This window comes from Balaenoptera borealis (genome assembly GCF_965194805.1).
Source record: "Balaenoptera borealis genome assembly, chromosome: 8".
Lineage (NCBI taxonomy): Eukaryota > Metazoa > Chordata > Mammalia > Artiodactyla > Balaenopteridae > Balaenoptera > Balaenoptera borealis.
In genome coordinates, this window is record NC_138865.1 from 108,853,611 (window position 1) to 108,877,755 (window position 24,145).

Genomic DNA, 24,145 nt, shown 5'->3' on the forward strand with positions numbered 1-24,145 from the left:
AGCAGAGGCGCGGGCGCCAGGCAACCCCCTCCCCGACCCGGCCCCGCCTCACATACAGACCTGGACCTGCGGCCGCCGCTCTGGATCCGCAGGCTCACAGGGGAGCGGCTTCCGGTGCTGCCTGCGTCATCTCCGCGCGTCCCTCCACCCGCGGCGCCCAGCGGACGCGGCTGCACTTCCGGCCCCGCCTTAAAGGGGAAGTGGGAGAGCTGAGGAGCGTAGAGGGAGGCGGAGCATGCGTAGGTCCGCTTAAACCTGTGACGCATGGACCAAGGCTTGCTTCCAGGCCCCGCAGGTTTATGTCCGTCATCCAATCTGATCTTGCACCGACTGTGCGGCACTTTTTCTTATTATGCTCACTTTACGGAGGAGAGAGGGAGAATTTAAGAGACGTGTCCAAAGTCAAACAACGCATAGACATAACATTTATATAGACAGTAAGACACCCGTATGTCCAGTTAGTGGTAGAGCACATCTAGGGTACTTGAAACATGGGAAATAAAAAGTTGATTCTTTGTGGTGGAAACTAAGTATGGAGTCCAGAAAGTCAGGTCTCAAAAGAGCAGATTTGATTTGGTAGGCAACAGGAAGCCTCTGTGAACTTCGAAGCCAGAGAGTGACTGATGACATTACAAGAAAATTTAGGAAGACATGGGTACACAGATTGGATAAGCTTTATGAAAGAAAAGGCAGTGCTAAGGTAATCAAGAAAACCAGGCACCCCTATCTATTTGCAGCAAATGGTCTCAACCCCAGCATGGTAGGCGTTTTATGAATGAAACTGAAAATTCCAGATGGAGCTGCCCCAGAGACAACATTGTTTCAACCTCTCATGGACAAAGAAACCAAATTGTCTCAGTTTAAGCCTAGAGGCTATCCAGGAGCAAAATTTATGGCTCATTAAAAAATGAAAAGAAAATTGCAAAATAGAATTTGTATTTAATTAAATCCAACACCTGTGTAATCATTCAATTTAGTATATGTAAAAATTCCCTCTCATTTGAATTTTTTTAGGATATATATTCCCACTTCGTAAAAATCTCCAAGATTGCACAATGATTGTTGAGAAAACATAGCCAACTTTAAAATGTAATGAATTACTCCTAGCCAAATAACTACAAAAACTGCTATGAATCGCAGGTAGGAAGATCAACATGCAAAAAGAAAAACATGAAATATGGCCTGGCGTAGGGACAGAATGTTCAGTACAACTGCTTATGTGACAGGAACATAAAAATATGCTGGATGTTTTCTTTCTTTCCTTCCTTCCTTCCTTCTTTCATAAACCTGCTGCTCAAATGGTATTTGGAGTAATTCCTACACATTGACGCAATAGGAAAATTGCAAACATCAAATGCTTAGTTTCTCTGATTCAGGCTAAAATGGACTACACGTTGTTTTCCATTTTGAGATAAAGTTGCCTGGGAAAGGTAGATGGATGACATATAATTTATTTAGGAATGTTCTTCCATGGCCTATACTAGGAATTCAAAATCCTTCTTGATGAGACATACACCAAACCACACCATAAATTTCTTTGGGTAGAAAAAAAATGCACCCACTAGGGATGACAAGTTTTCCTTGATATTTAACACATTTGTTGCATGTGCAGGTACCAGGGAGCAGCATCTACTCCAACTGTTTAGTTTCTTGAGATGCACTCCTTCTGTGATGATGCTATTAAGAGATGATATGCGTGAACTAACTGTTCTTTCAACTCCCACACATACTTCACCAGGCACTTCACCAGGGTCATTTTCAAGAGGTAAACAAGGTTGGAAGCATTTGAAGAGGTTTGCTTTCTAGTCTTTGTTCTGGATTCACTCTAGCTGTAACGTGATCAGCACTTGCTGTCCTATGGAGCCAGCAGGTATTCTGGGACAAAAGCTCAGGTTGATTGACAAGAAACCTTATCCTTAAAGTCTCAGGCACAAGGTACTGTACCTCAATTGCTGTTAGACTGAGTGATCCTGAGATACATTTGGGCATACTTTGGCATCTGGACTCCATAATTTCCAAAGCCCTGAAATCGTTCACAGACAACATGCAGGCAAGTTTCTTATAATCTTTGAAGTATTTTATATCTATTAAAATAAGCTTTTAGTAGGCCGAAGTTTCTTCTGTGTGTAAATCATCAGAACTGAGAAAATGGAAAGGAGTTCAGATTATAATTGTGAGAGTTTGTTTTGCTCTGTTGGTTTCTCCTATTCAATAGACACGGGAAAGTAAAAGATGGAACTCAGGATTCTCTAATGGTTAAGAGTGAGCTTTGAAATCTGTCAGATTTCAGTTCAAATCATGGCCCTACCTCACCCTCTTATTCACTGAGTGATCTTGGGCAAATTCCTATACTGCCTGTACACTCAGCTTCAGTTTGAAGATAACATATCTGAAAGGGATATTACCAGGGCTGAATGAGTTAAGGCATGTAAAGTGCTTAGCACAGTGCCTTGCCCCCAGCAAGCGCTCAGGAAGAGGTGTCATTAGGGGAGTCTTTGTTCATTGAAGCTCCAGTGAATAGAGATTTAATTCCTCCAATGTCCCGGCTCTGTTATATTGCAATACTACATTGTATATGCTCTTCCAAATGGAAAGTTTCCATCTCCTTTGATGAGATGGAGTAAGCTTGGCACAGGTATGTCCTAGATCTTTGAAGAGGTGCTATACAGGTAGCAGGAATCTGCCCATATTGATAGACGCGTCAGATGGATTAGGGGACATTGTCAAAACAATGTCAGAATTTATTATTAAATTGAAAAGTCATACTAGAAGAATGTAAATGTTTGATAGTAGCCATTGTTCAGTAGCCAACAAAAGCTACCACTCCATTGAAAAACAGCCCTTGACCTTTGTAGTTAGAGAAGAAACTGATCCAAGTGCTTCAATTCCAGAAAGAATATCATATATTTTCCTGTAGGCTTTTAGCACAATGGCACTTGTTACTTTATATCCATGTGTCTATGTCTGATTTCTCTTTGCTTCCCCAGTGTCTAACACAGTGCCTCATATATAGTAAGTAGGCTTTCCTCCAAGCAAGAAAACAACCAACATTTTATTCATGATGCCTGCTGTCCAGGGGGCCATGATATAGTGGGAGAGACAAACAACAGAACTAAATAATAAACACTTAAAACAGTGTAGCGCTAAGTGCTGTGAGAGGTACATATAGTGTTCAGTGGGGACAAAAACAGAAATGGAGATGGAGCTTGAATGAATGTGTGTTCTTTTATTTAGGTGACATTCTGCAGACTTCGGACTCACCAGTGGTGTTTCATTCTGTTTAACGTTATTCTATTTCATGCCTTGCTTTTTGGGGCTGATTTTGTGGAAGAATATTTTCTGCATGCTTTGCCTTATGGAGATATGAAAGTTCTTGAAATTAAGGATAAGGCAAGAAAATTGAACATGGAGCCCCTAAGAAGTAATCTTTCCAAATACTATATCCTGAGCCAGTCGGAGGTGTGTAAAGGGAAGAACATATTTTTGCTCTCTCTTATCTTCAGTAGCCCAGGAAATGGAACAAGGCGGGACCTCATCAGGAAAACCTGGGGTAACGTGACCAGTGTCCGAGGGCATCCCATTCTCACACTGTTTGCTTTGGGAATGCCTGTTTTGGTGACTGCCCAGCAAGAGATAGACAAAGAGTCCCAAAAGAATAATGATATCATTGAAGGAATCTTCTTGGACAGTGCTGAGAACCAAACTCTGAAGATTATCACCATGACGCAGTGGGCTGTGACTTTCTGCCCTAACGCCCAGTTCATTCTCAAGGTTGATGAAGAGATGTTTGTCAATCTACCAAGTTTGGTAGACTACCTCCTCAATCTGAAAGAACACCTTGAAGATATCTATGTAGGAAGAGTTATCCATCAGGATACACCCAACAGAGACCCTAATAGCCAAGAATTTGTCCCTTTCAGTGAGTACCCAGAAAAGTACTACCCAGATTACTGCAGTGGTGAGGCCTTTGTTATGTCCCAAGATGTGGCTCGGATGATGTACGTAGTTTTCAAAGAAGTCCCCATTATGGTGCCTGCTGATGTGTTTGTAGGAATTTGTGCTAAATCCATTGGCCTAATACCCATACACAGTTCAAGGTTTTCTGGGAAAAGCCGTATCAGATACAACAGATGTTGCTTTAAGTTCATTTTCACATCCTCAGAAACTACAGATGCTGAAATGCCCCTGGTATGGAAGGAAATTAACAGTGGGAAAGAATGTACGCTGTTTGAAACCTACTATGGGCTCATTTCCTGCAAACTTCTGACATACCTTGACAGCTTTAAACTTTTTCACATGGGTACCATAAAAAATAATGTCATGTATTATGGTGATTAGGATTTCTTTGTTTTTCTTAAAAGTGTGTTCTTTAAAAATTACCTCTTACCTTGTTACAGAAAGTGTCCCTCCTTCCTTGTGTTTTATGTAGTTTCTCTGAATCTTTAATTGTACTCAGCAAGTTGCAGTGTTCTTAGTGCTCTGATGTACTACATTGAATTGAGATCTCATTTTAAGAAATTTAAGTTGGTGTAGCATGATTCTTTTCAAAATAATACCTTTTGTCTAGAAAAGAGAGAACATTAAATTTAATTATAACCAAGAGTCTTGTTTCTCTTTACAATTAATGGATTTCTAAAAATCACATTCTATGGAACTGTCATGACTCAGTGATAGCAGCTGTGACTGATTTTTGAGAATTTTCAGAATTAAAGGAAAACACTAAATAAGGAATTTAACAAAATGTTCATCTTGTCTGTAAGAGGAAACATTTTAGTAATCTGGGTGGTGGAATTACACTTAAAAGTTTTAGGTACCTAGTATATATTAACTTAAATCTCACTAGTGTAAAGACTTGGATCTCTAATTTTTTGTGAAACAATTTTCATCAAGTCCTAATTAGGCAGTATTTTACAAACGGGATGCAACAAATACACATTTCATGTTATGTATACACTCTATTAGTTTCCTAAAGATGCCTAACAGAGTACAACAAACTAGGTGGCTTAAAACAACAGAAATTTAGTGGTATTAGCAGTAGGAAAATGGCCCATATGGAAAGATGGAAAAAGGGGACTCACGGATACCAGAGATGGCGGAACAGAGATGACTAATCTGGGGACAAGAAAATTCCAGTCACTTGAGAATCATTTTGTAACAGAGCAGGGCTGGTTTATCAACATCACCACCATGGCTTGAAAGAAACCTATCTCTCCATTCTGAACCATCACACTCTGATAACATATTCATGTAGAAACCTCTGGATTGGTGATCGCTTTGCTGTTTAGAGAGCAGAGCACTGGAAAACAGGTGGGAACATTTTTTGAAAATGAAAAGCAAGTGCATCCTTTGTTAATCAGTAAGATGGTATTCTGGCTTAGGCATAGTGACCCCTCCATTCTGACTCTAGTTATTAGGAGTCAGTTTCCCTCTCTCTGATCAACTCAGTATTGACCTGATGGATCTCAGAAATTAAAAGCAAAGCTCTCAACAACGATGACCCACCAATAAATAAAATAACAGTTTGGGGACCTTTCTGGTTTAGCATGTTATCACTCCTCCCCACCCAAAACCACAACACAGTAAGATGCCTTGATAAACAGCAAAAAAAAGTATCAAGGAACACTAGAAACATTTTTAAAAGATTTATTATCTATTTTTCAAAGGAATAATAGTAACAAAAAAGCAAAAGAGACCTTATTAAAAGTATTTATTCTTAGTATAGGGAACATAATTTTAAGATTGCATATTACTTGTTTTTCAAAGAACATTTATATCCAAGACTTTGAAAGTGGAATCAGAAGGGAAAAAAAGACCAAAAAAATAAGGGAGTGGGTGGATAGAAAGAATTCAGAAACAATTTGGTTCCATTTTAGTTAAAGTGGATTTTAAAATAAGATGGTGAGTAAGTCCATGAAAATTTTCTGGGAGAAGAACAAAACTTCCATCTTCTTGCAAAGATTAAGGCAGTCAAAGGAATCTGAGAAACATCTGGTTCAATTACGATCAGGTTTGCCTGCTTTCCTGGCTTTACACTGAATTTCAATGTAGAAACACAACAAATGTTGGTGATAAAATTACAGTAGACACTCCATGATAATTCTGGTGGGAGGGAAGTCTCTGTTTTGTAAAATACAGATGGAGTCAAATGCCTCAGGAGAAATTTTGGTCAATAAATGGTCTAGACTCTAGAAGAAATCACTCTGCTCCTTCCACAGCTGTTGTGGAAATAGGTTTCACATAGTATGGACCTTCGCTCAGGTAAGTTCTGAGCCTCAAATAATTTGGGTTCCCAAAGATTTCTGCAATTGTCTTAGAATTGGCAAGTGCTTTCACCAGTTCATATTTGGCATCCTTTGAAGCTCTGTCATGCTCTACGGACCGGTCCATCACATATTCTACAAAACCTGGACTGTTAAACATAAGTTTCTGAGCCCAGGGTTGGTTTGCAATGGCCTGAAATAGAAGGGGAAAAGAACACAATTCCTCTGAGCCTTAAGTTAAGTTTGTTAATGGGATGGCACAAACCTTAGAAAGAAATTTGGCAACATGAACCTTAAAAATGTTACATTTTGCCCAAGTAAATTCCCTCCTGAAACTCTAACTTAAGAAAATCATCAAAATATTTAAAAAATCTGTAAACAAAGATGCTCATCACACTGTGAAAGGTACACTATAAATCCCTAATAGTGGGAAGATGAGTTAGTAAATTACGGTATATAGCAATAATAAATTAAATAAACATTAAGAATAAAGTTTATAAAGGATAGGTAAATCTGTTATATGAAAAAAGTAGATCCAAATTATACATATGGCATAATTACAACAGTGGAAAAATCAAGACAAAGACTTAAGAAGAAAAGACTACCCTAAAGAAACTCTCATACATGTGCATAAGAGGATATTTTCGAGAATGTTCATTGTAGCATCATTTGTAATAGATGCTATCTAAATTTTCATTTACTGGAGAATGACACACTGTGGCTATACAATGAAATACTAATGATTTTCTAATTGCCTCTTTAAATATAGATAAATCTTAAAAACATAACATTAGGGAGAAAAAGGAAATTGCAGAATGATATGAAGAGCACGATACCATTTGCAAAGTTTAAGAATATTTAAAATACTGTAATTTAAGTATATATGCATAGATGGTAAAAGTATAAAATCACACGTGCACTTGTAAACCCTGAATTCATGACAGTGATTACATTCAGAGAGGGAGGAAGGGGAATTGGATTGGGCAGAGGTAGCAAGGTATGACTGTATGTTTGAAATATTACATCAATAAATAGATAAATACTAATACCAATACTAAAAGGAAACACCTTAAAGTCATACCAAACAGGTATGACTCTATGTGCTTTAAAAACTTTCTACTTCTCAACCTTTTCCAAATTTAAAAATAATGAATAAGCAACGTTTATAAAAAATATTTTTAAAAACCTCACTACTATATTTTAATGAAGAACAAGGCACAATCAAGTTTACAGCCTACGTCTTCCTCTCAAAATGTGTTCTGCAGACCATCAGCTTTAGCATCACCTGTGAACTTGTTAGAAATTCAGGATCTCGGGCTCTATTCCAGAACCAATGAATGAGAATCTACATTTTAACAAGACATTACAGTTTGAGAAACATCAGCCTACGTAACAATAGTTGAGGATGGGTGGGTTGAAATAAAAACAGCTGCCCAAACCAGTAAATCAAAAATTATCTCTACAACTATGGCTAAGTGGAGCATAAGGCAGAAGAGTGGGAAAAAAATAAATAATGAGAATACCAGTGCAGGAGCCAAAATGACCATCACAGTGACTACTGACAAGGGTGAAACAGTCTAAAAACAACATTCTTGAAGTTGACAGGTATCCTGTATCCTTCAAGACGCAGATCCTGTATCACATCCTGCAGGAAGCCTTCCCACTTTTTTGTTTTTTTAATTTTCTTTATTTTTGGCTGCATTGGGTCTTTGTTGCTGCGCGTGGGCTTTCTCTAGTTGCGGCGAGTGGGGGCTACTCTTCGTTGTGGTGCGCAGGCTTCTCACTGTGGTGGCTTCTCTTGTTGCGGAGCATGGGCTCTAGGCGCGTGGGCTTCAGTAGTCGAAGCACGCGGCTCAGCAGTTGTGGCTCGCGGGCTCTAGAGCGCAGGCTCAGTAGTTGTGGTGCACGGGTTTAGTTGCTCCGCGGCATGTGGGATCTTCCTGGACCAGGGCTCGAACCCGTGTCCCCTGCATTGGCAGGCTGATTCTTAACCACTGCGCCACCAGGGAAGTCCAGCCTTCCCTCTCTTGTCGCCCCCACTCTCCTTGTTCCCTCCCTCTCTAGGCCAAGCATGCTGCCTGAGATCCCATTATTAAGATTACTAAAGTGATGACTACATTTCCATGAGCCCAGGGAACCACAGCAAGTGCTGAAGCTACAAAGTTAAATCAGATATGGCTCCTATTTTCAATAAACTCTGTTGAATAGGCCAATAAATAAACATTTTCAACAAAGTGTAATAAACAGAACACAGAGGTATGATCCTTACCAAAACTATAATTATACAATTAACTTTATAATTATATTTACTGCTTGGGTCCTTCAATAGACGATGAGCTACATGAAAGGAAGGTCTTTGTATCTTTTGTTCACTATTATATGCCCAGAACCTAGCAAAGAAAAGAAACTCGACAAATATTTGCTGAATAAATGAATAAATGCAAAGTAGGAAAGCCAGCACTGCTTAACTCAACCTTGTGGGTTTGGGCAAAGCTTGCTGAAGAGACACCTGAGTTAGTCCTTGAAGAATAAATAAGAGGTTAACAAGCAAAGTCAGGGAAGAGTGTTGAATGTAGAGCGTACACGAGGGTCCAGAGATATGAAGCAAGCAGTCTGCTATCACTAGAGCTGCCAGTGCCAGAAGCGAATGGCAGGAAATAAGGCTGAGGAAGACCAGGGCTAAGGTAGTAAGGGCTTGCTTGATGGCAGATAAGGAATGAGGAATTAATTCTGTGATCCCACAGCACCCTCGAACATTTTGCCACAGCACCTAATACCTTTTACTGAAACCATCTGTTTACATATTTGTCTCCCTAATTAGTCTACGCTAATAGTAGAGGGCAGAAACTTCCTATGCACTTGTGCATCCCCAGGGCATGGCAGAGAGACTGGCTCATTTTAAGTACACATGTGTTGAACTGGCAGAGTCCCAGAAGGCATGGAAAAGAAGAGGATGCTTACCGTGAACACTTTTAAGGCAGCACAGTGTAGTTCAAGGAAGGGTTGATTACTGATGCCACGGAAGAGCTCCAGCGGGTCCCGAGATAAAGAAGAAAACCAGGATTCTGTCATCCTCAGGAGGTCATCAGTCTGCTGATCAGGCTACAAGACAGAAAAGGAAAACCTCAAGACATTAGGAAGTCAGGAAACCTGGGTTCTGATCATACCCTGTCATTAACTAGCTGTGTGAGCTCCGCCAAGTCTGGAGCATTCTTCCCCAACTCAGCCCAGACTTCCCCAGTTTTGTCTTGTTTCTTTTCTGATGGGGTTGATTAAGCAATCTCTAGGGTCCTATCCAGTTCTAATACTCTATGATTCCACTTTAACTTTTAAAATGTCACTAGTCATATAATGAGGGTTATCTTCTTTCACTAAGAGTGAGAAAGATGGCATTTATTTGGTCAACATTTACAGTAAGTTAACTAGTATTATACAGATTTATTCTCCCCCAGATATACCACTGTTCTTCATTAATTTCCCAATCTACTTACTGGTAAATAAAAAAGAGATGAAATTGCATCCAAACACCTAATTTTGAGCTCTGTTGAGGCATTCTTTGCTTGATATCCTATTCTCATCAGCAAGCGTTCAAAGCGAGTTCCTTTGAAGAATAACAAGATATTTTTTATTGGGGTAAAATACACATAACATAAAATTTATCATTTTAACCATTTTTAAGCATACAGCTCAGTACATTCACACTGTTGTGCAACCATCACCACCATCCATCTCCAGAACTTTTTCATCATCTCAAACTGAAACTCTGTACTCATTAATCAACAACTCTCCTTTCCAACCCCCCGTCCCCTGGTAACCACTATTCTATTTTCTGTCTCTGTGAATTTGACTATTCTAGGTACCATGTATAAGTGGAATCATACAATATTTGTCTTTTTGTGTTTGACTTATTTCACTTAGCATTATATCTTCAAGGTTCCCCCATGATGTAGCATGTGTCAGAATTATATTCCTTTTTAAGACTGAATAATATGCCTTTGAATGTGTATACCACATTTTGTTTATCCATTCATTCATCAATGAACACTTGGGTTGTTTCTACTCTTTTTGGTTATTGTGAATAATGTTGTTAATGAACACAGATGTACAAATATCTATTTAAGCCCCTACTTTCTTTTGGGTATATACCTAGAAGCGGAATTGCTGGATCATATGGTAATTCTATGTTTAATTTTTTGAGGAACCACCATGTTTCCACAGCAGCTGTACCATTTTACATTCCCACCAGATATGCACAAGGGTTCCAATTTCTCAGATCCTGTCAACACTTGTTCTTTTCTTTTTTTTTAAAAAAAATAATAGCCATCCTAGTGGGTGTTAAGTGAACAATGAGATTTTTAAAAGTATGCTTTCATATACTATGACTGCCACCAACCTAAACCAATATAAAAATAAACATGTAGTCAGAAACCAAGTGACAGGCCTAAAACACATTCATATGCAATACAGCATATATAAGTTAAAGTGTAGAGCTCTGGAATCAAAGGACCTGGATTTGAGTAGCAGCTGCCCCAGTCTGAATGATCTTAGAAAATTTTCTTAACTTCTCTGAGTGTCACCTACCTTATCTGTAAAATGAGAATGACAATAGTATGTTCTTTGCATGATTGTAAAAGGATCATATGTCGTAGGTACAAGCAGTTAGAAAAGTACACATAACATGGATACTAGCTGTGATACACAACAGCATATATAATTTTCAACATATATTTCACAAGGGTTTTAACAGTGCTGTACATTTTTTTGTGTGTAGAATTCATAGTACTTGCAAGATACTCATGGATGTGCCATGAAAGTATCACTCTTAACATAAAATCTTGTAACATATTTTTGTTTTCCTTCCTTGACATATAAATATAAAACAAATGTGTCTTTTCATTAAATATTCACAACAACTCTGAGAAGTAGCTGTTATACTCTTTTTATATATAAGGAAAGTGAGGCCTAGAGTAGTGAAGTGAGTAAGTGAAGCTCAATAAGCTAAGTTAGTGTTAGAACTGGGACATGAATCCAGGTCTTTCTGACTCCAGACTATGGCCTTTGTACTATGAATACTATTTAAGAAAGATGTAGAGGGGAAAGAGTGCTTGGTCCAGCCAAGTTAAAAAAAAATTCCGTAATAATTATGAGACTTTTTAGGGATTAGTCCAAGGTCATGGTAAAAAGACTGCCATCTGTAAAAGCAGTTTCTACTATGCAGTTAACATACAAGCAAATGAACTTACATGATGAATTCTTGTCACCCCCCCCCCCCAAAAAAAGAGATATCCTTAAGGAAAGCCAAAACAAGTCATACCAACCTGTTTTCTGTAAAACTTGTTTTCCTTCAACATTGGATCCTAGAATTCCAATCGTGTCCACTGCTACACCAATCATGGTGGGGTCTTGACTTTCTGTCATTTCAAAGACTTTTTCCACAAAGACAGGATAACGCTCACAGATCTGCTGAGGACTATCCATGATAGCCAGGTTTCCAAAAAACTTCACAAATCCTAAAGATATTTACAAGAATATATTTTAATAGAAAAAGAAGATAGCATAAATTGTGGGCCCTAGGTTTTCATGGGACAGTAATAAACTTCAGGCCAGAAAGAGGAGAAAGGTTACAGTACTGTGTTGCCTGGAAATCAGACAGACCATAAGGAGATACTGCAGGACCTGTGATGTGTGGTCCTGACGGAATAGAAATCCCAGGGTGTCAACGGAGCTGGGTCCGAATACTGAAGCATTGTCATATGCAAGAGGGAGAACAAAGAACAAGGACCAGCAGATAGAAATCATAGGAAGGCAAGTTTGGAGTCATTATCAGGAAGAAATTTTTAAACAGAGATGTTCATCGATGAAATGAGCGAGGCTATCTAAAATTAATTTCCAATTTCTGGAAGTGCTCAAGAAAAACTAATCAACCATGTCCTAGAACAGAATGGCTAGAATAATTCTATATTAGATAAAGATTCCAACTCAAGATTTGATGAATCGGTGAAATATACTGTAAGTATCATTACTAGTAGTTTTATTATGATTCTTTTGGCTAAGGTTCAAGGGAAACAGCCTAATGCTCTAAACAGCAATATTTCCAGAAAATTAGAATCAACAGTGCATGGCTCCCAGAGCAATAGATTCCACCTCATTAAGGGGCTATGGGTATCATCTTAAGGGAATCAGCTCTAAAGAAAACAATCCCTGGACTCCCCTGTCAGAGATAACTCTGAAACAAAACATACACTGTCATTTCCACAAGTGTCAGTATTTCTTACCTGGCAAATAGAAGCTAGAGAAAGCATCTGAATCTGCCCCAACAATTATATTAGAAATCTGGTCAATTACTCCTTCTTGAGCGAGGTACTGTCGTCCATGATGAGTATATGCCAGTGATGTCACCATTTCTATACAGGTGGCTCTGAAATGCCAAGATTTTGCATATGATTAGTATAGTTTATGAACTGTTTTCATATAGGTTATTTTATTTAATTCTTCCCACCAAGTGTGAAAGGTGACTGATCCTGGCTCTACTTTTCAGATCAAGACACAAGGACGAGAAAATTGTAACTTGTCCAAATCACATTGTTTTTACAAGGCAGTTAAGACTTAAATCATGACCTTCTGACTTGAGGTCCATTATTGTTTCCATTATAACACAACTACCTCCTCAAAGAGTTTTTAAACCTTTGTTTTATTTTGAAATGTCAAACATGAATATTTTCTCACAAAATTATAATGCCTTTACCACATATTTAAAAAATAATTCTTTGGCATCATCTAAAGCCTAACCATGACCAAATTTCCTCAATTAACTAAAAAAAGTATTTTTATAGTTGATCCTAAGGTATTTTAATTGACTATTTGCAAGGTTTTTTCCTATGTCACAAAGTCTGATACTAAGTTAAAGAAATTTAACAAAATAATTTCCTTATTAGGAAGGCTTTGAAACAATGTAACTCAAATGCTCTGAAACAGTATGACTGAGGACTGGTTTATGCATGTGAGTTCAACAAATTCAATCACATTTAAAGAACACAGGACAATCAGAAAATCATTTAAGATAAGGAAAACAAAGTCCTGTGTACACAAAGGTAACTATAGTGCTCTTATAACAGCAAAATACTTGAACCAAGTATTCAACAGTGGGGATGCATTAGTAAATTGTGGAATATCCAAGGAAACACTTGGCAGATATTCAAGGGGACTTAAGGAGTAGGTGCTGGGAGTAAAGAGACTGGAATTAACATTTCTTTGAGAGCCTATATTGGCCATTGTATTGGTCTCTATGGTGAATTCACTTAATCCTCATATTATCTTCTTTACAGAATTGTCATTGTTCCATTTAGGAGATAAGGAAACTCAGGTGCAGAAAGGTTACAATAATTTGTCTAAGGTCAAACACCTACTAAGTAGTAGAGATGCATGTAAGCCCAATTCTTACTCATTTTCAAAAGTCCATGTTTCTTCTATCATGCCGTAGTGCTATTATTTAACAACATCAAAAAATGTGCATGTTGGGAATTCCCTGGCAGTCTAGTGGTTAAGAGTCGGCGCTTTCACTGCCGAGGGCCTGGGTTCAATCCCTGGTTGGGGAACTACGTTCCCATAAACCACACGGCATGGCCAAAAAAAAAAGAAAAAAATTATATACATATACATATATATATATATATACATATACACACACACATATATATATATATATATATATATAAAATGTGCATGTTAACACATCAAGTAATACAAAATGATAGTTACCATGTGATTGGCAACTTTTAAACAGCACACATGCCTAAGGACAGGGAACACTGTTATTCAAAAGTAGCTGAATTGTCATGCTAAGTTCCAGTACGTTGTCACCATGTAAGTTGAGCAATTTTCAAAAAGCCCCTTCTTCAGGACATAATCGGTCATGAGACTGCAACCTGAGCACAGGCTCCACTAGGGGAGATCACACTTAGTTCCGAGGTTGTCTCCTGGCCCGCCAAGAAAGGACATTTTGCTTTAAGAACTCTCTCCGTCAACATACCTGACTAGCACATCCTCCCCGGTCAGTTCTCGGAGGAGCTGCGTTACCAATCCACTGGTGGTACAGTAGTTTAAAGATTCTGGTGACACAGAAGAAATCTCCACAATTAGCTGAAAGAAAACAGAAAAAGCAGAAAGGTCAAAATAGCCCAAAACTTGTTAGATGGCATTTTAAGTTAAATGCAGGACTAGGAAGTATATTACGTACTATTATATACTAGTATAAATTATATACTTAATATAATTGAATTTTTAAAAATCCATTATTTGTCTCCACAAGCAGGAAAACTTCATTGAACACACAAGAAATTACTCCGGCACAGAAACACTCACCCAGATATACCTGGGTATATCTGCCCTTTTTTAAAAAGAAACCATCAATCAGGACAAAAGCCCCTATCAGCAACAACAAAGAGATTGTAAAAATCATTCATTCATTCATTCTATCAGTTGGCCATTCACTTACTCGTTCAACAAGTACGTTCTGAGGGCTTACTGAGAGATCTAGGACACCGAATGTTTTAAGCAGAGGAATGACAGAATCAGATTTCGGTTTTTAAAAGATCATTCTGACTACATGCGGCAATAGACTAATGGTGACAAAAATGGGAGCAGACCAGTTTGGATGCAAATACAGTAGTCCAGGTGAGAGATACTGGGAGCTTAGACTAGGGTGGTGGTGGCTATAGCAAAGCAGAGAAATGCAGGCGTTTACGTAAAACTGACACAATGTGATGACTGAGTGGATACATGGCAGGGAGGACACGGCCTCACACAGAATGAGCTGGAGGTCCAACAGCCAGCCACGTGGACTGGGAGACGGGGCCAGTTTGTTGCTGCTGTTTTGATTAGGGGCATGAGGTGGATGGAGAAGATCAGGAGTTTGGTTTGAACATGAGCATAAGGGGCCTAGCTTGCCTTCACAAACTCCAACCATTAAAGGTTCAATAGAGGCTAAGGAGCCAGGAGACCAAAAAGAAACAGCTACAGAAGCAAAAGGAAAATCAAGATTGCATAATATTAACAATGGAAAGTAAGACATTGTTCTGAAGAGGGAATTAGACTGTACACGGTTCTGTTTTGAATATACAATCTATTAATTGCATGGCCTTGGGTCAATGACTCCATCAACAGCGAGATTAATGATAATGAAGTGTCAGGTTTACTGCGAGAACTGAAGAGAATACATATGAGAGGATTTAGCACACTGCTCAGTACAAAGCTTCTTCTTACTACCACTACTACACTAATTTTTTCAAAGTCTAATTTCAAAGGTATCTCCTCTATTATAGTACTCAGAGTGCAGTGTAAATATTTTTTTATATGACTGTCTCACACACTAGGCTGGGAGTTCATCCCTACATCCCGAGCACCTGGTATATATATGGCCTAACATAGACTATATACTCAATAAATACATGTTAAATGAGCCATCTCGCCTTCTGATGTAAGCCTTGATGCATTCTGAATTATAGGCACCAGAAAGTATGCTTTTAGTCTTACCTCATACACCCTGTATCGAACAATGTCATTTATTTCCATTACACTTTTCAAATCATCCAGCAGATTACTTTCAAATAAAGCCTCCAGTCCAGCCTGGGTCAGTGATATTCTTGACAGGGATTTAATGGCCTTATAAGGAAAGAAAATATCTCTTAAGTCATAAAAATACCAAACTGTACTTTCTACTCCACATAAGATTTATGTGAAAATTAGTGTATGGAACGCAGCTTACCCAAGGAGCATTCACTACATTTTAGCTATAATTACTTATAACTGGAAAAAATACACAGTATTCCCAACAGAAAATAGAAAAAGCTTCTTATCAAGCAACCCAATGTAAGCTCTATGATGGTTAATTTAGAAATGTGCATTCTAGAAAATAAAAGGGGTTTACTAGTTTTATTTTGACACCACTTATTTATTTCATACCATCGATATGAGGCTGCAAATTCAATTACGCAAATCATTCATTCTAAACTTCCACCTCTCAATCCAGAAGGCCTTTCTCTGTCTTTTAGGACATTAATGTCTCTGCATGTTTAGGCTGATGATTGTAGCTGACTCACCGCTTTAGCTACAGATAGATTCTCTCCACCAATACAATAAACGATTTGTTTTAGTAATTCAGCATTACTTAGAATCTCAGTAACAGCATCAGAATTTTCAACAATTCTTCCAACCTGAAAGGAAAAAAACAATCAGAAATACTCTTCCAAGGTAGGGCAACATGGAAACACATGATGGTCAAATTTCCTTAGTGTGCAGTTATTTTAGGAGTTACTGACTACAGCTATGAGTCATTAAAAAATTCCAAATGACCCAAATTCATTAAAGCCAAACACACAGATGGTATAGTCACATCTTTGAAAAGAAAGAAAAAACAAAACAGGTGAGTTAAGACTTGAGACACCTCAGTGAGTGAAAACAATACAAATCTTAGTTCTACCAACTTTCAGTTCTTGATCTTGACCAAATTAAATAACTTTTTTTGAGCCTAATTTCTTGTCTGTAAAATGGGAATACAATACTTAACTGCAGGATAGTAATAAAGATTAAATGAAACTAAATAGGTAAAGCACCTCCTACAGAGTTTTGCACATAAATGGTCAATGGATAAATCGATCCTTTCTCCTTTTCTTGAATAAATACTTTAGAGAAGGAAAGAAAAAACAGTATTTGAACATCTAGTGGATAACTAACTGCTCAGCTTCTATCCCTTCAAGATAATCCTCGGCAGCAGCTCTTCACCCAAACACTAGCATGTTTGGTTACCAGGGTGGTAAGAGTTACTGTCTTAATTTGTTGGTATAGTGACCTTTATAATAGTACTTCACTCATGCCACTATAGTAAGACTTACCATGGCAATCTTTCTCTCTAGACTAGGGGATCCTTGGAGGAAAGAAACAGGCTTTATTTATCTTGGTAGCTCTAACAGCATATGGTACAATGCCTGAAAAAAAGGAACTCAGTATTTGATGACTAACTGATTCAGAAGGTACTCAGTGGAACTTCTCACTTTAGCTTGTATCTGCCGGTTATAATTAGCTACGTATACTAGAATAGACTAGATACTCCCTACAGAGAGAGCACGTGTTTTCTTCACCTCTCTGTCTCTGGCTCCCAGCATAGACCCTGGCCCAGGGCAGGTGGTCACTAAATGTTGATTCCCTTATTATGTGCTAGTAAAATTTCATACCTGGGACAGAGTGAGGATTTTTACAGAATCATTGGGGTGAGTCAGTCCCCTCTGCAGGTCAACCCTGAGGTTCCGGGCCACGTGAACTGGCTCCAAAGCTTGCAGCAATCTCTCCAGGATGGATACACACAAAGTAGTCTGTTCCCTAAAAGAGACACCACAGATCTCATCAATTCATGTCCTACCAGGTAGGAAGCAACAACCTAATATCTGACACCTAGCTTAATGAGGCTCTCCTCCACACAGACTTCCCTTTGAAACACCAGCTTCTACTAGTTTATTCAAATTTACCTAGTACCAGGCTTCCCTGGTGGTGCAGTAGTTAAGAATCTGCCTGCCAATGCAGGGGACACGGGTTCAAGCCCTAGTTGGGGAAGATCCCATGTGCCGCGGAGCAACTAAGCCCGTGCGCCACAACTACTGAGCCTGTGCTCTAGAGCCCACGAGCCACAACTAGTGAAGCCCACGTGCCACAACTACTGAAGCCCTCATGCCTAGAGCCCGTGCTCCACAACAAGAAGCCCACGCACCACAATGAAGAGTAGACCCCGCCCACCACAACTAGAGAAAGCCTGTGTGTAGCAATGAAGACCCAACGCAGCCGTAAATAAATAAAACAAAACTGAACAAAAAACAAACTTACCTAGTGCCTATTATGTGCCATGCCTGTGCCAGGATAATATATATAAGACATATTCTCTAAGGATAAGATATATTCTCTAATCTCAAGGAGCTCAGTTTAATGGATGACGCAGAAAAATAAAAAGGCAACTATAATCCAAGTAGATAAATGCTATAGGTTAGGTCTGGAAGCTGAGGGAGCTCAGAAAAGAACACAGGGTTCAGGGAAGGCCTCTCAGAGAGTAACACCTGAGCTAAAATGTGGGATTTATCTAAGAGAAGAGAGGTGTTCCGGGTAGAGGGGGTAGTCACACATAAAAGACACAGAGGAATGAGACAGTGTTATGCATTCAAGGAACCACAAGTCGCTTGGTATGATGGGGTGGGGAGAAGGATGAATGACAAGAAATGCAACAGGAAAGATGCACAGAAGCTGGATTCTGATAGGTCTTTTATGTCCTGCTATGGAATTTAGCCTCTTCCCAGAAGGCAATGGAAAACCATGAAGTGGTTTTAAAGCAGAGAAGGAACACAATGAGCTCTGACTTACAGAAATCGCTCTGCATCAGTTTTAGAGAAAATTTTCAGTTAAAAGGTAGTTGATGGTGAGAGGTGATGAAGGAGCAAAACAGGGAAGTAGCGGTGGGAATGGAAAAGAGGGAAAAGATTCAAGACCTATTAAGGAGGCAAATTAAGCAGAACTTGATGACTCCCAGATGTAGATACAGAGGTGTTTCACTAATAACCTCCTTGTCTCTTAATAGGCAGTACAAATAAATGAGCACTCATATATTGCTAATAGGAGTATACGGTTAAATTGGTGCCTTCCTAAAAGGTGATGAAGCAGTACATAGCAATACACAGCAAAAGAACATATCCTTTTAACTTAGCGATTGCACTCTGCACAATCAAGGGTAAGGGAGTAATTAAGAATGTTTTTATATCCAAGATAAATGAAAACATATGTCCACACAAAAATTTGTATGCCAGTTTTTCATAGCAGTGGAAAAAACCCAAATGTCCATCAATTAATGAATGCATAAATATGGTAGATCCACTCAATGGAATATTATTCAACCATGAAAAAGGAATGAAGTACTAATACATGGTACAATGTGGATGAACCTTGAAAATATTATGCTAAGTGAAAAAAGCCAGACACAAAAGGCTTCCTTCTGATGTGATGATTTCATTTACATGAAATGTCCAGAACAGACAAATCCATAGAGACAGAAAGCAGATTCCTGGTTGCCAGGGGCTGAGGGAGAGATGAGAAGGGGAATGGGGAGTGATTGCTAATAGGTACAGGTTTCTTTTCTTTTTTAAAAGAAATGTAATTGTCTATGCCATAAAATTCACCATTTTAACCATTTTTCAATGTATACTTATGTGGCATTAAATAGTCACATTGTTGTGCAACCATCACCACCACCCATCTCCAGAACATTTTCATCTTCCCAAACTGAAACTCTGTATTCATCAAACACAACTCATTTCCCCCTCCCCTCAGCCCCTGGCAACCACCATTCCACTTTCTGTCTCTATGAATTCAACTACTCTAAGTACCTCATATAAGTGGAATCATACAATATTTACCGTTTTGTATCTGGTTTATTTCACTTAATATGTCTTCAGGGGCTTCCCCGGTGGCACAGTGGCTAAGAATCCGCCTGCTGATGCAGGGGACACAGGTTTGTGCCCTGGTCTGGGAAGATCCCACATGCTGCGGAGCAACTAAGCCCATGAGCCACAACTACCGAGCCTGCGCTCTAGAGCCTGCGCGCCACAATTACTGAGCCTGCGTGCTACAACTACTGAAGCCCAGACGCCTAGAGCCCATGCTCCACAACGACAGGAGCCACCACAATGAGAAGCTCGCACACTGCAACGAAGGGTAGCTCCCACTCGCTGCAACTAAAGAAAGCCCGCGTGCAGCAACAAAGACCCAACACAGCCAAAGAAAGAAAGAAAGAAAATAAAGAAATAGAGAAAAAAAAATTTTTTAAAGAATGTCTTCAAAGTCCATCCATGTTGTAGCATGTGTCAGAATTCTCTTCCTTTTTAAGGCTGAATAATATTCCATTGTGTATATGTGTATATCATATTTTGTTTATCCATTCATCCATTGATGGACACTCGGGTTGCCTCAATGTTTTTGTTTGTTTTAGCCATTCTAGGAGGTGTGCAGTAGAATCTCAATGTGATTTTCATTTACATTTCCCTAATGACTAATGATGTTGAGTATCTTTTCATTTGCTGATTTGTTATCCACACATCTTCTTGTTCAAATATTTTGCCCATTTTAAAACTGGGTTCTTCTTACTGTGTTTTGAGAGTTCTTTATATATTCTGAATACAAGTCCTTTATCAGATATATTCTTTGCAAAGACTCTTCTCCATTTGTGACTCGCTTTTTCATTCTCTTAACTGTGACCTCTGAAGAGCAGAATGTTTAATTTTGATGAAGTCCAATTTATGAATTTGTTCTCCTATGGATCATTCTTTTGGTGTCACATTAAAGAAATCTTTGTTTAAGCCAAGGTCACAAAATTTTTTTTTTATGTTTTCTTCTAGAAGTTTTATAGTTTTAGGTTTCATATTTAAGCTTACAATCCACTCTCATACACTTCTGGTAGGAATGTAAAATGATATAATCACTTTGGAAAACAGTTTGGCAGTTTCTTCAAAGTTAAACATACACCTACCATATGATCCAGCCATTCCACTCCTAGGTATTTACTCAAACAGAAAAGAAAAAAAAATGTGTCTATGTAAAGACTTGCACACAAATATTCATAGCAGTGTTACTGTAATATACCCACACGGAGATAACTCAAATGTCCATCAACAGGTGGTTCATAAACAAACTGTGATTCATCTATACAATGGAGTACTACTCAGAAATAAAAAGGAATGAAGTATTCATTCACACCACATGGATAAATTTTAAAATAATTATGCTGAGTGAAAGAAAGCAAACAAAAGAGTACATGCTGTATGACACCACTTATATGAAACTACTGAAAAAAAAAAAAAAAAAGGCAAACATCTATAGAGACATCTTTGCTACCTTGATTGTAGTGATGGTTTCATGAGTATATACATGTCAAAACTTGTCAAACTGTATATTTTATTATGTGCAGTTTATTTTAGGTAAATTATATCTCAATAAAGCTTTTTTTTTTTAAAGCAATGGTAGGTTAAACTGTATATTGCACAGATTTAAGGTCACATGCGGCCCTTCAGTACCAAGAAGCCAAAGAATTAATAATGTACAATCAGTCTTGCTTGCCTTCCGTGTTGTAAAGCAGTAATCTTAGGACTTTCTCTCATAAAAACTCCGGTCAAGATTCTAGGTTTCTGGACTTCCCTGGTGGTGCAGTGGTTAAGAATCTGCCTGCCAATGCAGAGGACATGGGTTCGAGCCCTGGTCCGGGAAGATCCCACATGCCGCGGAGCAACTAAGCCCGCGAGCCACAACTACTGAGCCCACATGCCGCAACTACTGAAGCCCGCGCGCCTAGAGCCCGTGCTCTGCAACAAGAGAAGCCACCACAATGAGAAGCCCACACATCGCAACTAAGAGTAGTCCCCGCTCGCCGCAATTAGAGAGAAAGCCTGCACACAGCAACGAAGACCCAATGCAGCCAAAAATAAATAAATAAATTTATTTAAAAAAAAAAAAAGATTCTAGGTTTACATCTATTAGAAAAGATCTCGAACCAATATATAGTGCAGGAAAACAGCAATATATCTAGAGACTGCCAATCCACTATCCAGAGAATTATTCCCACAAATTGCAATTGGTATCTACAATGTACTAAGTTCTGAATTACCTTGTCTTTAAATTTCCATTAAAATTGTTTCCTAGAGCGCTGCTCCTTCATTCAGCAAACCACCACCCCACAGACCTTATTCTTCAAACTCCCCTTCATTTCAGTTCCTACTGCATCTCTGGTGTTAACTTATAGATCACTGAAAGTCTCTCCACCTATAATATGAAGTGGTTGGACTAGGTGGGCTCTCTAAAATTTATGAGTTTAATCTTTTATTTGGCATATATTGTATTATGTGCTGTACCCTAAGAGGGATGCAGAGATGAATTCTTCAAAGAATTTACAAACTAGACAGAAACACATATGGAATTACAACATAAGGCAATAGTGTCAAGTATTATTAAGAGAAGTAATGATAATGTCCTTCAGGAGATCTAAGGCCAGTCACTTGCAACTGGAGTGACCAAGAAAGACTTTTTGGAGGGGGTGGCGCTTCACCTGGGCCCTAAAAGATGGACAGATTTGGAGGGGAAGGCATTTCAGTTAGAAGGACTGGCATGAACAAAATTAGGAAAGTGCCAAGTCATGCTCAAGGGAAAGTAGTGCCACTTGGTAGCTGGAGCAGATGAAATATGTGTAGAGTGGAAAAAGATGAGGCTGGAAAAGTAGGATGGAAATATATTGTAAAGGTCCAAGTGCCAGACTAACAAGTCATGATTTTACACTGGAGGCAATGCGAAACCATGGCAAAGATGTGAGTCAAATATCCTGAGAAGTTCCCTGTGGTTGCAACGTGGGAAGGACACACTAGAAAAGGAAACTCAGAGGTAATGAGAAGTCAGACTAATGCAACAGACCTAGCGAGAGGGAGAAAATGAGGGCCTGAATTAACATGGACAAATAGAGATTTCACAGGCAGACCTCAATAATGTTAATTAACAGAATTAATGAAGGGAGAACACATATGAAAAAGGGAGGATTCTTAAAAGGTCAGAGCCAAGAAAGCCCTCTGAAATCATCCAGTGTTGATTCAGTGATTCATTATCTTTTCAAGAAGAAAAGTCACTTTTAAATTTCTGGATCACAAACATTTAAAAAGTCTTTTAAGTTATCAGATGATCAAATACAAAGTGTTTTTAAATCAAATACTACAGATGTACATAAAATGAAAAGTAAAAGTTGCCATCCTACCATTCTAAGTCCCACTACCATATTAATAGTTTCTGATGTATCTTTCAGATATTCCAAAAGCTACACTGGCCTGTGTTCAAGTGGGTGTGGGGGGTGGTAATCCTTTTTAAAAATTACGCATAACGGGATTATAAACTCCTACAATTTTCTTCTTTCATTCAGCAACATATATTAGAGATCCTTCTATGTCCACATATATAGACCTACCTCAATTTTCCTAAGAGCTGCATAGTATTACAGTCATGTGTCATAATTTAAGAATCCCCTTTTAATAGATATTCAGGTGGTTCCTAGTTCTTTTGTTTTGTTTTGTTTTTTTGCTGCCTCCTTCTGTTATGAATATTCCTGTATATACAGTACATTTTGTGTGTAAGTATACCTGCATGTTAAATTTCTGTGACAGGAATTACTGGATCAAAGGTATGTGAATTTAAAATATCGATGGATGCTTCCAAATTGCCAGGATAGGACCCCTTCTTAAGAGGTGGGAAAAAGTCAAGAACTTGGATACGTGATTGTGGAGTCCTCCCCGTAGGTGGGCAACCTTGCTTTCCTCCCCCTATTTCAAGGATGAAGGCAGTGAGGCCAGGAGACGGCCACCTCAGAGCCTGGGCTTGAACCCCGTCTCTAGACTCTCAGCCCAGGATCCTTCCCTCTCTGAAATTTCAGCGATAGTCAACCTTCACTGCGACTGGGAAAAGCCTCCCCCGTCACCACCACCCCCATCCCCGTCTCCATACTTGGGGGTGTCGCTCTCCCCCGCTCAAGCTGCAGGGTCATCTCACCGATGGTGCTCGTTGAGCAGGGAGAAAAGCGGGCCAAGGCGCAGTTCCGCCGCTTGCTCGCGGAGCTCGCTGAGAGGCACCGACTGCAGCACCGACTGCAGAGCGCGCAGCTCCTCCAGCGGCGCTTCCAGCCGAGACACCTCCCTCAGCAGCGACACCGCCTGGGCCGCCATGATGCCCCCTCCGGCCGGGGCTCGCCAGTCAGCCCGCCCGGCTCCCAGCTCCCGGCGCGCTTTTCCAAGCCTCGCGAGATCTGCCCGGCGCAGACTCCCTTCCCCGAGTTT

At 39.2% G+C, this 24,145-nt stretch overlaps 3 protein-coding genes across 8 annotated transcripts in view; 1 reads left to right on the forward strand and 2 right to left on the reverse strand.

Moving 5' to 3' along the window:
* Window positions 1–285, reverse strand: part of FBXW2 (F-box and WD repeat domain containing 2) — a 31,672-nt gene extending 31,387 nt beyond the window's left edge. The window contains exon 1 of one of the 4 annotated variants that reach the window (XM_082402252.1): window positions 57–273. In XM_082402252.1, coding sequence (XP_082258378.1) covers window positions 57–266 — 210 coding nt within the window. In that variant the 5' untranslated portion in view covers window positions 267–273. Of the gene's footprint in view, window positions 1–56 lie in introns of all 4 variants that reach the window. The other 3 variants (XM_082402255.1, XM_082402253.1, XM_082402257.1) reach the window with 3 other exon arrangements.
* B3GALT9 (beta-1,3-galactosyltransferase 9) lies at window positions 273–6,130 on the forward strand. The gene has a single exon (XM_082402293.1). It carries the CDS (start codon window positions 3,364–3,366, stop codon window positions 4,336–4,338), a length of 975 nt encoding a protein of 324 aa, XP_082258419.1. The 5' UTR covers window positions 273–3,363; the 3' UTR covers window positions 4,339–6,130.
* Window positions 5,628–24,115, reverse strand: PSMD5 (proteasome 26S subunit, non-ATPase 5). Of its 3 annotated transcripts, none has more exons than XM_082402274.1 (10): window positions 23,862–24,115; window positions 17,489–17,633; window positions 16,358–16,471; window positions 15,792–15,920; window positions 14,290–14,399; window positions 12,536–12,678; window positions 11,579–11,770; window positions 9,752–9,861; window positions 9,222–9,362; window positions 5,628–6,453 (listed from the first exon to the last, which is right to left on the reverse strand). In XM_082402274.1, the coding sequence occupies exons 1-10, from the start codon at window positions 24,032–24,034 to the stop codon at window positions 6,196–6,198; spliced, it is 1,515 nt and encodes a 504-aa protein (XP_082258400.1). In that variant the 5' UTR covers window positions 24,035–24,115; the 3' UTR covers window positions 5,628–6,195. The 3 variants fall into 3 exon arrangements, with proteins under 3 accessions (XP_082258400.1, XP_082258402.1, XP_082258401.1); XM_082402276.1 differs by having other exon boundaries at window positions 23,817–24,057; XM_082402275.1 differs by lacking the exon at window positions 5,628–6,453 and adding an exon at window positions 7,925–8,227.
* Between the last annotated feature and the right edge of the window lie 30 nt (window positions 24,116–24,145).

What these genes read in the sequence shown, in the direction of transcription:
- PSMD5 (XM_082402274.1), bottom strand. Translation starts at nt 24,034, where the DNA reads ATGGCGGCCCAGGCGGTGTCGCTGCTGAGGGAGGTGTCTCGGCTGGAA. An exon ending in ATCTATCTGTAGCTAAAGCG is followed by an intron (nt 15,921 to 16,357) that starts GTGAGTCAGCTA and finishes TTTCCTTATAAG; the next exon opens with GCCATTAAATCCCTGTCAAG. An exon ending in TTCGATACAGGGTGTATGAG is followed by an intron (nt 14,400 to 15,791) that starts GTAAGACTAAAA and finishes GTTTTCTTTCAG; the next exon opens with CTAATTGTGGAGATTTCTTC.
- B3GALT9 (XM_082402293.1), top strand. Translation starts at nt 3,364, where the DNA reads ATGAAAGTTCTTGAAATTAAGGATAAGGCAAGAAAATTGAACATGGAG.